This window comes from Oncorhynchus nerka, linkage group LG5 (genome assembly GCF_034236695.1).
Source record: "Oncorhynchus nerka isolate Pitt River linkage group LG5, Oner_Uvic_2.0, whole genome shotgun sequence".
In the NCBI taxonomy this organism is placed as follows: domain Eukaryota; kingdom Metazoa; phylum Chordata; class Actinopteri; order Salmoniformes; family Salmonidae; genus Oncorhynchus; species Oncorhynchus nerka.
This window is the reverse complement of record NC_088400.1, coordinates 32,852,763-32,867,250: the sequence shown is the minus strand read 5'-3', so window position 1 is coordinate 32,867,250 and position 14,488 is coordinate 32,852,763. Positions and strand designations below refer to the sequence as shown.

The window sequence follows — 14,488 nt, the reverse complement described above, 5'->3', positions numbered from 1 at the left end:
TGAGGGGGACAGAGAGAGAGACAGAGAGACTGAGGGGGACAGAGGGAGAGAGAGAGAGAGAGAGAGAGAGACAGAGACAGACAGAGAGACTGAGGGGGATAGAGGGAGAGAGAGAGACTGAGGGGGACAGGGGGAGAGAGAGAGACAGAGAGACTGAGGGGGATAGAGGGAGCGAGAGAGACAGAGAGAGAGAGAGAGAGAGAGAGAGAGAGAGAGAGAGAGAGAGAGAGAAATGAGACATGACCGGCCCAGCGGGTTGCCTGAGAGAAAGGCGACAGTGATTACGTACACAGCACACACAAGCACCCACCCCTCCCCCACCGAGCGCCGGGCCCGTGCCATGCAGTGTTTTTGAGGAAGAGAGACTTTGTGGCTCTTTGTGATATCTTCCCTTATATGCCTCATCCAATGTTTTCACAAATTTAACTTGCCTCAAATACTGTAACTCCCGTACAAACAGGATTGAGTGTTTTAGAGTTAGCTACACTTCTCCTAAATGTAAACTGTGTGATCTCAACCTAAATATCAACATGTTTTTAATTCAAAATTAATCTAAAATAAGGTCACTGGAGCCAGAGGACATGTCTGAAAGATTTGTGTTTGAGTCTGTTTCTGTATGGCTCTATAATAGGATGGGTATTACATCATGGAAGGGCGCAATGCAGGATTTCTCCCAGATTCACTTCAGCCATGTAATATAGGTGAGAGGAAGGTGTTCTCATAGCCCCATTCCTCTCCCACTGGCCAGGGTCAGAAGAAATAGGCCAGGGACAGAGCAGACATGCCAGAGACAGAGCAGACAGGCTAGGGACAGAGAAGACAGGCTAGGGCCAGGGCAGAGAGGCCAGGGACAGAGCAGACAGGCTAGGGACAGAGCTGCCTGTCTGGGGGACTCAATGTGTGCACGTTCAGGCGTCTGTCTGTGTTGTGTACACAAAGCCCTGAGTCCCTCCAACCCTAATGCAGATAACAGCCATCAGCACTGAGTGTCCCTGTTACCAGTCTAGAGCAGACAGACCAGACCCAAAACGACCAACAGACGGACACAAACACAGACAGAACAGCTGCCCTGATAAAATGTGGACTCACAGATGAACCTATTCAGTTCAGTTATCAAGGTAACACAAGAAAGCCTTTGTCATTTCATTTGAATTGATTAGCACACTGAACATTGTTTAATTGATTGCTTAAGTCCATTGAAAGACGGATGCTCTTGTTGTCTTGCTCTGTCTGGAATATCCGGAAACTGATTTCGATTGACTAGTCTGATAGCAGGGAGAACATAGACCAGTAGCCTTCAACCACGTTACAATGCCTCATTTTCTTCTCTGATGATTCTCGTTTGACTGCAGCCAAGTTACATATAAACAACGGTTTCAGTATGCAAATGACTCCTCCTCTCCATGTTCACCATTAACCTCCTTTCTTCCTTCCACCTCCTCTTTAACCTGGCTGGAACTTACTCTGCAAATTAGGATATTCCCTCAATGTACATCACCAGCCCTGGCTGGCTGGGGCTCTGTCCAATTAGTCACTTGATTATCCTCCCAGAAACATGAGATACTGTGGGATGTTCGTCTGTTGCAGAGCCAGAGCCATTCACGTCCACAGCAATCTACTAACACATCTCTAAATGGACACACTCTGGGACTTCACTAGAAACAACTAGACGTTTCTGTTTCTTTAAAAAACTTTTAAAATCATTTTTTAATTTTTTCCCACAGTGCTCGTATGGTAATCCCATCCAATCCAGACTATTTGGTTCTAAGAGTGGATTTATTCTTGAACTCATAGGAGTGTTTCTGTTTCACAGCATTTAACCACATTGGTTCATATATACAGTGTACAGCATGTCATAAGCAGAGTGGATTGTACACCGCATTCACCCAGATATCTTTTTATTTTTGGTTCCATCAAGCCATAAGAGATGGCAGCCATCTCCCATAAGAGCTGATCTCGGATCAGCTCTCCTTGCCCTAACCTTTTCAATGAACCTGCTAACATCGACACTAGCCAGGGACAGAGCAGACAGGCTACGGACAGGGCAGAGAGGCCAGGGACAGAGCAGACAGGCTACGGACAGGGCAGAGAGGCCAGGGACAGAGCAGACAGGCTACGGACAGGGCAGAGAGGCCAGGGACAGAGCAGACAGGCTACGGACAGGGCAGAGAGGCCAGGGACAGAGCAGACAGGCTAGGGACAGGGCAGAGAGGCCAGGGACAGAGCAGACAGGCTAGGGACAGGGCAGAGAGGCCAGGGACAGAGCAGACAGGCTACGGACAGGGCAGAGAGGCCAGGGACAGAGCAGACAGGCTAGGGACAGAGCAGACAGGCTAGGGACAGGGCAGAGAGGCCAGGGACAGAGCAGACAGGCTACGGACAGGGCAGAGAGGCCAGGGACAGAGCAGACAGGCTACGGACAGGGCAGAGGCCAGGGACAGAGCAGACAGGCTACGGACAGGGCAGAGAGGCCAGGGACAGAGCAGACAGGCTACGGACAGGGCAGAGAGGCCAGGGACAGAGCAGACAGGCTACGGACAGGGCAGAGAGGCCAGGGACAGAGCAGACAGGCTACGGACAGGGCAGAGAGGCCAGGGACAGAGCAGACAGGCTACGGACAGGGCAGAGAGGCCAGGGACAGAGCAGACAGGCTAGGGACAGGGCAGAGAGGCCAGGGACAGAGCAGACAGGCTAGCGACAGGGCAGAGAGGCCAGGGACAGGGCAGAGAGGCCAGGGACAGGGCAGACAGGCTACGGACAGGGCAGAGAGGCCAGGGACAGAGCAGACAGGCTAGGGACAGAGCAGACAGGCTAGGGACAGGGCAGAGAGGCCAGGGACAGAGCAGACAGGCTAGGGACAGAGCAGACAGGCTACGGACAGGGCAGAGAGGCCAGGGACAGAGCAGACAGGCTACGGACAGGGCAGAGAGGCCAGGGACAGAGCAGACAGGCTACGGACAGGGCAGAGAGGCCAGGGACAGAGCAGACAGGCTACGGACAGGGCAGAGAGGCCAGGGACAGAGCAGACAGGCTACGGACAGAGCAGAGAGGCCAGGGACAGAGCAGACAAGCTACGGACAGGGCAGAGAGGCCAGGGACAGAGCAGACAGGCTACGGACAGGGCAGAGAGGCTAGGGACAGAGCAGACAGGCTACGGACAGGGCAGACAGGCTACGGACAGAGCAGAGAGGCCAGGGACAGGGCAGACAGGCTACGGACAGGGCAGAGAGGCCAGGGACAGAGCAGACAGGCTACGGACAGGGCAGAGAGGCCAGGGACAGAGCAGACAGGCTACGGACAGGGCAGAGAGGCCAGGGACAGAGCAGACAGGCTACGGACAGGGCAGAGAGGCCAGGGACAGAGCAGACAGGCTAGGGACAGGGCAGAGAGGCTAGGGACAGAGCAGACAGGCTACGGACAGGGCAGAGAGGCCAGGGACAGAGCAGACAGGCTAGGGACAGGGCAGAGAGGCTAGGGACAGAGCAGACAGGCTACGGACAGGGCAGAGAGGCCAGGGACAGAGCAGACAGGCTAGGGACAGGGCAGAGAGGCCAGGGACAGAGCAGACAGGCTACGGACAGGGCAGAGAGGCCAGGGACAGAGCAGACAGGCTAGGGACAGGGCAGAGAGGCCAGGGACAGAGCAGACAGGCTACGGACAGGGCAGAGAGGCCAGGGACAGAGCAGACAGGCTACGGACAGGGCAGAGAGGCCAGGGACAGAGCAGACAGGCTACGGACAGGGCAGAGAGGCCAGGGACAGAGCAGACAGGCTAGGGACAGGGCAGAGAGGCCAGGGACAGGGCAGAGAGGCCAGGGACAGAGCAGACAGGCCAGGGACAGAACAGACAGGCTACGGACAGGGCAGAGAGGCCCGGGACAGAGCAGACAGGCTACGGACAGGGCAGAGAGGCCAGGGACAGAGCAGACAGGCTACGGACAGGGCAGAGAGGCCAGGGACAGAGCAGACAGGCTACGGACAGGGCAGAGAGGCCAGGGACAGAGCAGACAGGCTAGGGACAGGGCAGAGAGGCCAGGGAGAGAGCAGACAGGCTAGGGACAGGGCAGAGAGGCCAGGGACAGGGCAGAGAGGCCAGGGACAGAGCAGACAGGCTACGGACAGGGCAGAGAGGCCAGGGACAGAGCAGACAGGCTAGGGACAGAGCAGACAGGCTAGGGACAGGGCAGAGAGGCCAGGGACAGAGCAGACAGGCTAGGGACAGGGCAGAGAGGCCAGGGACAGGGCAGAGAGGCCAGGGACAGAGCAGACAGGCCAGGGACAGAGCAGACAGGCTACGGACAGGGCAGAGAGGCCAGGGACAGAGCAGACAGGCTACGGACAGGGCAGAGAGGCCAGGGACAGAGCAGACAGGCTACGGACAGGGCAGAGAGGCCAGGGACAGAGCAGACAGGCTACGGACAGAGCAGAGAGGCCAGGGACAGAGCAGACAGGCTACGGACAGGGCAGACAGGCTACGGACAGGGCAGAGAGGCCAGGGACAGAGCAGACAGGCTACGGACAGGGCAGAGAGGCCAGGGACAGAGCAGACAGGCTACGGACAGGGCAGAGAGGCCAGGGACAGAGCAGACAGGCTACGGACAGGGCAGAGAGGCCAGGGACAGAGCAGACAGGCTACGGACAGGGCAGAGAGGCCAGGGACAGAGCAGACAGGCTAGCGACAGGGCAGAGAGGCCAGGGACAGGGCAGAGAGGCCAGGGACAGAGCAGACAGGCTACGGACAGGGCAGAGAGGCCAGGGACAGAGCAGACAGGCTAGGGACAGAGCAGACAGGCTAGGGACAGGGCAGAGAGGCCAGGGACAGAGCAGACAGGCTAGGGACAGGGCAGAGAGGCCAGGGACAGGGCAGAGAGGCCAGGGACAGAGCAGACAGGCCAGGGACAGAGCAGACAGGCTACGGACAGGGCAGAGAGGCCAGGGACAGAGCAGACAGGCTACGGACAGGGCAGAGAGGCCAGGGACAGAGCAGACAGGCTACGGACAGGGCAGAGAGGCCAGGGACAGAGCAGAGAGGCTACGGACAGAGCAGAGAGGCCAGGGACAGAGCAGACAGGCTACGGACAGGGCAGAGAGGCCAGGGACAGAGCAGACAGGCTACGGACAGGGCAGAGAGGCTAGGGACAGAGCAGACAGGCTACGGACAGGGCAGACAGGCTACGGACAGAGCAGAGAGGCCAGGGACAGAGCAGACAGGCTACGGACAGGGCAGAGAGGCCAGGGACAGAGCAGACAGGCTACGGACAGGGCAGAGAGGCCAGGGACAGAGCAGACAGGCTACGGACAGGGCAGAGAGGCTAGGGACAGAGCAGACAGGCTACGGACAGGGCAGAGAGGCCAGGGACAGAGCAGACAGGCTACGGACAGGGCAGAGAGGCCAGGGACAGAGCAGACAGGCTAGGGACAGGGCAGAGAGGCTAGGGACAGAGCAGACAGGCTACGGACAGGGCAGAGAGGCCAGGGACAGAGCAGACAGGCTAGGGACAGGGCAGAGAGGCTAGGGACAGAGCAGACAGGCTACGGACAGGGCAGAGAGGCCAGGGACAGAGCAGACAGGCTAGGGACAGGGCAGAGAGGCCAGGGACAGAGCAGACAGGCTACGGACAGGGCAGAGAGGCCAGGGACAGAGCAGACAGGCTAGGGACAGGGCAGAGAGGCCAGGGACAGAGCAGACAGGCTACGGACAGGGCAGAGAGGCCAGGGACAGAGCAGACAGGCTACGGACAGGGCAGAGAGGCCAGGGACAGAGCAGACAGGCTAGGGACAGGGCAGAGAGGCCAGGGACAGGGCAGAGAGGCCAGGGACAGAGCAGACAGGCCAGGGACAGAACAGACAGGCTACGGACTGGGCAGAGAGGCCCGGGACAGAACAGACAGGCTACGGACAGGGCAGAGAGGCCAGGGACAGAGCAGACAGGCTACGGACAGGGCAGAGAGGCCAGGGACAGAGCAGACAGGCTACAGACAGGTCAGAGAGGCCAGGGACAGAGCAGACAGGCTAGGGACAGGGCAGAGAGGCCAGGGAGAGAGCAGACAGGCCAGGGACAGAGCAGACAGGCTAGGGACAGGGCAGAGAGGCTAGGGACAGAGCAGACAGGCTACGGACAGGGCAGAGAGTTCAGGGACAGAGCAGACAGGCTAGGGACAGGGCAGAGAGGCTAGGGACAGAGCAGACAGGCTACGGACAGGGCAGAGAGGCCAGGGACAGAGCAGACAGGCTAAGGACAGGGCAGAGAGGCCAGGGACAGAGCAGACAGGCTAGGGACATGGCAGAGAGGCCAGGGACAGAGCAGACAGGCTACGGACAGGGCAGAGAGGCCAGGGACAGAGCAGACAGGCTAGGGACAGGGCAGAGAGGCCAGGGACAGAGCAGACAGGCTACGGACAGGGCAGAGAGGCCAGGGACAGAGCAGACAGGCTACGGACAGGGCAGAGAGGCCAGGGACAGAGCAGACAGGCTACGGACAGGGCAGAGAGGCCAGGGACAGAGCAGACAGGCTACGGACAGGGCAGAGAGGCCAGGGACAGAGCAGACAGGCTACGGACAGGGCAGAGAGGCCAGGGACAGAGCAGACAGGCTACGGACAGGGCAGAGAGGCCAGGGACAGAGAAGACAGGCTACGGACAGGGCAGAGAGGCCAGGGACAGAGCAGACAGGCTACGGACAGGGCAGAGAGGCCAGGGACAGAGCAGACAGGCTACGGACAGGGCAGAGAGGCCAGGGACAGAGCAGACAGGCTACGGACAGGGCAGAGAGGCCAGGGACAGAGCAGACAGGCTAGGGACAGGGCAGAGAGGCCAGGGACAGAGCAGACAGGCTACGGACAGGGCAGAGAGGCCAGGGACAGAGCAGACAGGCTACGGACAGGGCAGAGAGGCCAGGGACACGTTTGTTTACAGCGTGAAATCCACACAACGAGGATCCACTTGCTTGTAAGATATTTTGCTCATCTGCCATTTTGGCTTCCTAAAACTGCTGCGTAATATCAGAAGCCGGTGTCAGGGACAGAGATGGGGGACGGGGGACGGGGGGGTTTAGGTGATCGCTCCAGTGAGTCGTGAGAGGCGCCCCGGACCAGAGCTACCTCGTTAGCATGCACCTCACCACACCGCAAGGCCGGTCATTAATGAACACAGACAAACCAGTAGCAGACGAAAAACAGAGCTGAGTGTCTACTCTGTCCCTGTTGTTGATTACAGGCTGGTTTAGGCTGGATCACTGCTTGGTTACGAAGAGAAGAGATAAACACACAGCTAATTACATGCTGCTGAACTGCTTCCAGGGTCGCCACACAAACACATTATGCACGCACACACAAATAGACACGAACACACACACCAGACAGAGACAACGAAACAAAGACCTGAGAGAAGAGGAGGGAAAGAGAAGTAGGGAGGTGGATGGATGGATGGAGGGAGAGAGGGAAAAGAGGGAGAGAGGAGAGAGTGGAGGAGGGGGGAGAGAGGAGAGAGGGAGAGGAGGGAGGGAGAGAGGAGAGAGAGAGGAGGAGCGGGGGAGAGAGAGAGGAGGGAGGGAGAGAGGAGAGAGAGATGAAGATGGAGGGAGGGAGAGATGAGGAGGGAGGGAGAGAGGAGTGAGAGGTGGAAGGAGAGAGAGAGGGAAAGAGAGAAGGAGAGAGGAGGAGGAGGAGGGAGGAGAGAGAAGAGAGAGGAGAGAGAGAGGAGGATGGAGGGAGAGAGGAGAGAGAGATGGAGGGGAAGGGAGAGGGTGGGAGAGAGAAGATAGAGAGAGGTGGAGAGAGGAAAGAGAGAGGAGGAGGGAGAGAGGAAAGAGAGGAGGGAGTGAGAGTGAGGGAGAGAGGCTAGAGAGAGGAGGGAGGGAGGGAAGGAGAGAGAGAGAAAGAGTGTGAGAGAGAGGGAGAGAGGAGGAGGGAGAGAGGAGAGAGAGAAGGGAGGGAGGGGGGAGAGAGAGAGGAGGGGGCAGGGAGAGAGGCTAGAGAGAGGAAAAGAGAACACTAACGAGGTTGGAAACCATCAGTATGTTCTGTAAAAGAGACAGAGACAGGGAGTTTATGCTTCGTCAGTGTGAGGTCACATAAAGATATTTGATTTGTGTCAGGGCATGGGTATACGTGTTTAGTCAATATAGACTGAGTGTACAAAACATTAGGCACTTTCCATGACAGACTGACCAGGTGAATCCAGGTGAAAGCTATGATCCCTTATTGATGTCACTTGTTAAATCCACTTCAATCCTTGTAGATGAATGGTAGGAGACAGGTTAAAGAAGGATTTTAAAGCCTTGAGACAATTGAAACATGTATTGTGTATATGTGCCAATCAGCAAGACAAAATATTTAAGTGCCTTTGAACGGGGTATGGTAGTGGGTGCAGTTTTGAGTGTGTCAAGAACATCAACGCTGCTGGGTTTTTCATGCTCAACAGTTTCCTGTGTATCAAGAATGGTCCACCACCCAAAGGACATCCAACTAACTTGACACCTCTGTGGGAAGCATTGGAGTCAACATGGGCCTGTGGAACGCTTTTGACACCTTTTAGAGTCCATCCCCCGACAAATTGAGTCTGTTCTAAGGGCAAAAGGGTGCAACTCAATATTAGGAATGTGTCCTTAATGTATAGTCAGTGTATGTGTGGGCACTCTATTGCCCCCCCCCCCCATTCCTACTGGATGACATTCTAGCAACAAAGACTTCTCTAGAAATTGGATATTGGCTGCCAGGTATTGGAGTTTATTTATAAGTCTGTCACTATAGAGGGGAATAACCTTAGAATATTGCTTTTATTAAATGTGAAAATAGGCAGGCTACATTTTCTCAATCTACAACAGAAATGTATTTCGTAGTTCTTCAATCCCAAGTGGTTTGTTTTCTCATCCACACATCATTTGTGTGAGATGTACGTGAGGTGAATGTTCTTGATAGCAGTCAAGGGGGGACGTGTGTGTGTGTGTGTGTGTCTGTCGAGTTGTCTAAATCCCTAGATGGTTTGCAGGCAGAAGCAGTGTTACTGGGGTATAATCTCTCCTCCAAATCCAATGAGTCCCGTCTTCTGTGCCAGGGGGTGTTGTTGCTCCGTGAAAAGAGATAGAGGGGGAAGGAGGAGAGTTAGAGAGGAATCACATCGTTCCCTTGGGCCTCCGGGACTTTCCAAACTACACCAAAGAGAGGGTGGCAGGTTTAACACAAAGTATAATTGGGTAAGACCCCAGGGGCTCCGACAGATATCAGAGGGAAGTTGAATAAGAGAACTAAAGATATAAAATAAATGTCATTTATTTGAGCTGGGAAGACACATCTCTCCCAGACCACCTTAGTTATTATGGAGAATGGACTGGTCAGCTTTGGGCTAGAGATATGTGTTTGTGTGTGTGTGTGTGTGTGTGTATGTGTGTGTGTGTATGTGCGCACATGTGTTTGTGTAACTGTGTGTCTTCCTGTCTAGTAAAATACCATACAAGGCCAGGTACATGTTAACGTTTTATGGATTAACTTTAAAGGCTGACTTTTACAGGAGTACATGACCCCAGCCTGTTAAACTCCAGACTGTTCAGACGTCATTACAGATTGAAAGAATACAGAGTGAAGATGGGACATCCTCAGTAAACACGTGGGTCCATAACATGTAATTGTTCCCACAAGGTCATGTGGGGAGTCTTTGTGTGTTCTCACACAAATAAACAACTACACACACACACTGAACGAAAAGGTCTAAATGCACAGATAGTTGTTGTGGGATGTTTGAGTTGCATATGTAGAGTTGCTATGTTGAATTGTGTGGAATGGACCAATGATTAATAGATTATAAATCAGTGTGCTGGGTGTGTGTGCATTTGTGTACTGTGTCATGCTTGTGTGTGTCATCAGTAGATTACTGTATACAGTGTGTGTGTGTGTAGGCCTACACAATATCTATCGGGCCACATTTGCCCAGGTTGGGTGTATGTGTCCACAGTCTGTTTTCACAATGCACAAACAGACTGTTTGCGCAGTGTGTGTCGTATTGGTGTTTGGTTGTGTGTGTGCGCGCATTTGTATGTGTGTGGCGGTGCCCTTTCCAGTGTGTACAGACATAATGACGTGGTCGCCAGAGGTTCGGTCTTGCTTGACTGCGTGTAATTGAGCTGACAACAGAACAATCATCACATTTCTCAGCTCAATAAAATCACAGGTTGTACAGACTGATTAATAAACAGAATTAATCAGACAAAACAATATCCAGTTTATTCCTTTTAATTCAAGATCAAAATATACAAGATTTTTCCCCTTTTTTCAATACAATTGAAAAATACAGTATATTGAGTCTCTATTCTGTTTGGTTTCTATGAGTGAAAATGTTAAGTGTTTTTAACAAACAATTACAATTTTAGTTGAACTCTTCAAAGTCACTCAGACATATAGTTAGTCTCTCTCTCTCTCTCGCTTATGCACGCAAGTAACGCACACGCACACACACACACAAAACAAAGATAGAGTTTAAAGTTCCAAATGTTGTTTCAATAACCATTTACAGTGTGCAGTCTACACTGTCCGACCAGGTGTGTGAATTTATTCTGAGCATGGTGGGGTAGATAGACTGAGTACAGACTGTGTACTGAAGCCAACATGCCCTCAACAGCTGCAGTTTAGAACCAATATATTCTAGGTGCCCATGAGAGAACCAATCAAAGTCCTGCAAGTAAGCAGATGGTGGTCTGAGTGTGTTCAGGTTGTCATGTGATAAACAGACCACTTTTTAATCAGCACTTTATTAGGAGTTATACAGTAAGTGTGTGTGTGTGTGTGTGTGTTTGAACTCCTCCAGTGTTTGTGAACCTATGGACATTGGACAATGTGTTAATTAGATTGCCAACTCTATAAAAATGTTCATTATATTTATCTTCCCGAAACAGTGGACTGCTATACAGCACAATACCTCAGGTACAGACACCCTAACAATACCTCAGGTAAAAATACCATCACAGTGTTTTTTCAACTTCTGTTCTCTCCCACTCACACTCTCTGTTCCCATGGTAGGGTGAGCTGATGTATTTTGGCAATGTGTTTTGGAGGGGTGACCTCTCTCTTCGCTGCATCAGAATTCTACTCTTAACAATCCCCTATGTACCCCTCATACTGCTCAGAGCCTCCTTCCTCTCTTTCAGTCCTCTCTCCTGCCTCTCTCCCTGCCTCCTCTCCTCTCCTCCCTTGCTCTCAATTCCGTCCCATCTCTCTCCCCCCTTCATCTCTTCTTCTCACCTCCCTCTGTCCCACTTTCTCTCTTTCTCTGTCCACCAGCTCCCCCCCCCTCTTCTCTCCTCTCTATCCCCTTCTTCCCACTTCTCTCCCTCTGTCTATTTTCAGGTCTCCCCCTTCCTCCCCCCTTCCCCTTCTCTCTCAGGGTCTTTTGGTGGTGTTCTTGACAAACTTGTCACTGAGTTGTGTGATGAGGTCAGCTAGTTCTCCGGTGGCCTGAGACTTCTCCTCCAGGAGCTCATAGCGCAGGCTGGAGATGTCCTGCTTGATCTCCTTCAGCTCACCTATAAGACACAAACACACACAGCCAGACAGTCACACACACACCAAAACATATGAATGAAACATAACATAACAACGCCCTGACCTGAGTATTCTTTGTTTTCTTTATTGTTTTGGTTAGGTCAGGGTGTGACATGGGTGATGTTTGTGTTTTTGTACTGTCTATGGGTTTTGTAGGTTTATGGGGTTGTTTATCATCTAGGTGTTTATATGTCTATGGTTGCCTAGATTGGTTCTCAATTAGAGGCAGGTGTTTATCGTTGTCTCTGATTGGGAACCATATTTAGGCAGCCATCTGCTTTGGGTATTTCGTGGGTTATTGTCTATGTTAGTTGCCTGTGTCTGCACTTATCATATATAGCTTCACGTTCGTTTTGCTGTTTTTGTATAGTTTAAGTTTTCCAGTCACACTCACGACATCAACCCAGTCACACTCACAACACCAACCCAGTCACACTCACACTGACCACATCAACCCAGTCACAGTCACACTGACCACATCAACCCAGTCACAGCCACAACACCAACCCAGTCACACTCACAACATCAACCCAGTCACACTCACACTGACCACACCAACCCAGTCACAATCCCACGGACCACACCAACCCAGTTACAATCACATTGACAACACCAACCCAGTCACACTCACACTGACCACACCAACACAGTCACAATCCCACTGACCACACCAACCCAGTTACAATCACATTGACAACACCAACCCAGTCACACGCACAACAGCAACCCAGTCAGGCAGAATCTGGTGAGTTACATAAAGTCGACGTTAAAGGAGATTAGATCTTCACCTTCATTGACGTCATCATTCTCTCTGTCAACCTGAGCCTTCAGAACATACCGCTTAATGAGACGCTTCATGATCTTCTGTAGGAGGAGAGAGTGGAGGGAGGGATGAGGGGAGAGGAGGATGGGAGGAGAGTGCAGAGAGGTGAGAAAATATGAAAGGGAGAGAAGAGGTGGAGAGGAGAGAGTTGGAGTTATGAAAGCTGAAAATATTATACTAGGTTATTATACGAAACTAAAACCAATCATGAGAAAACTATTTAGCAAACTGAAATAAAATAATTAACAAACCCATAAGAAAAACAAAAAATGTACTGAAACTATTATCTCTGACCCCAAAAGGAATAAAACCCATCATGAATGATGTGAATGTTTTTATTTGATGTGTTTTACTTTGGGCAATACTCTAATGGAGTTTAAGATACTGAATGTGGTGGGTAAATGTGGATATGTTTCCAAAATGCCTTGCTTGTTCATCACTATTTAACCTTTATTTAACTCGGCAAGTCAGTTAAGAACAAATTCTTATTTACAATGTGATAAAGGAATTTATATGTTTAAAGTAATGACTAAAGAATTCAACCCTGAAATCATATAATTGTATGAAATGTGTTAGTCAAAATTCCATAATGTGTGTGTGACAACAGGAAAGAGGGCCCTTCCAAGGCCTCTAATTTAGAGAGGAACAGCGAGCTGGTAGAAAAGTGACAAAACTGTGTGTGTGTGTGTGTGTATTTTTGACTTCAGAGCTCTCTGAATAGAAAACTAGCCTATTGCAGAAAGGGGGCTTTGTCTAATTCTTCATTAACCAGGGTCTTATAAACTTCTGGGAATTGGTCAAAGCTATAGTGATAGTTGAGTTCAACCATTGTGATAAAAATTCTCATGACACAATGACCTTCCCGGGAACAGTGGGTTAACTGCCTTGTTCAGGAGCAGAATGACAGATTATTATGTTGTCAACTCGGGGATTCGATCCAGCAACATTTCGGTTACTGGCCCAACGCTCTTACCACTAGGCTACCTGCTGCCCTGAACTAGCAATAGCTATCATTAGCTAACAGGGGGAAAAACTGCTAGGTGGCTAACAAATGCTAAAACGTATTAGATTGGTGTAAACATGGGAAAGAGACTTACCTTCAACATATTTTGTTAGCACCAGTCTCTGCGCTATTCCTTTAAATCCAAGTCACATCGAGATTGATTTTATAATTTAAACATATCCTAACCTTAGCTCCTGAGAACCCATACAGCCATAGGGTTCTCATTTGAACAATTGACCCCAGTGGGGCAACTGTACCAACACTTTATCTACACGTTGATAATTACTACGCTTTTGGAAACCTCAGAAATTCTACTTTCATATGTACCTTGAACACTCAGTTTAATTATCAACCAAAAATAATTTTATGAATACAAAAAAATATACTTATTATGCGTGTTTATCTCAAAGATTCCCGCTGAGGTTTTACATGGCACTTCCTGAGCTAATGGAAACTCGGGTGGGAACAAAAAACAACAGCATCAGCTCGAAGCTGTGTTAAATAAAACATGAACTGTTTTACCACAGATTTCCACAGAGGTTGTCTTTTGTAAAGTTATTTTGTGATGATAATTAAGTTGAGTGTTCAAGGTTTCCAAAACCGTATTGCAATAATGGATCAATTGTTTCTAGACAGATCAAGTGTTTTCTTGACAAATGACCAGCCAATCAAAAGGGACGTGGAATGACTCCAACGTAGCATTGGTGTCATGAGAAGACCTAACCTAACCTAACCTATGACCTGACCCATCACTGTATGTCTTATTGCCCCCAGTTGGTAGAAGTGACGTAAAATTAACGCACAAAACTATACCATATACCAATTGGCTCCTAGCCTCTCAGACTTTCTGTCCCTAAGACTAAAACTGAAATTAAATAAAAAATAAAATGGAAACATTTGTATACAACTATAACTAAATACAACAAAAAATAAAAACTATAAATAAATAAATAAATAATAAAATAAAAAATAAAAACTATAATAACATTGAAGCAGTGTTTGAAAAAGTACCCAATTGTCATACTTGAGTAAAGGTAAAGATACATTTATAGAAAATAACTGTCTTGTTAAATAAATGTTAAATTAAAATGTAAAAATTAAAAAGGAAAAGTGAAAGTCATCCAGTAAAATAC

The 14,488-nt window shown here is 50.6% G+C and overlaps 1 protein-coding gene across 1 annotated transcript in view; it reads right to left on the bottom strand.

Moving 5' to 3' along the window:
• Positions 1–11,367: 11,367 nt before the first annotated feature.
• The window catches only part of LOC115137741 (short transient receptor potential channel 7-like), a 105,825-nt gene continuing 102,704 nt past the window's right edge, over positions 11,368–14,488 (bottom strand). Inside the window, exons 11-12 of the mRNA XM_065018544.1 lie at positions 12,318–12,393; positions 11,368–11,510 (exon numbers count right to left, since the gene is read on the bottom strand). Of these exons, the coding sequence (XP_064874616.1) occupies positions 11,368–11,510; positions 12,318–12,393 (219 nt within the window). The remainder of the gene's footprint in view (positions 11,511–12,317; positions 12,394–14,488) is intronic.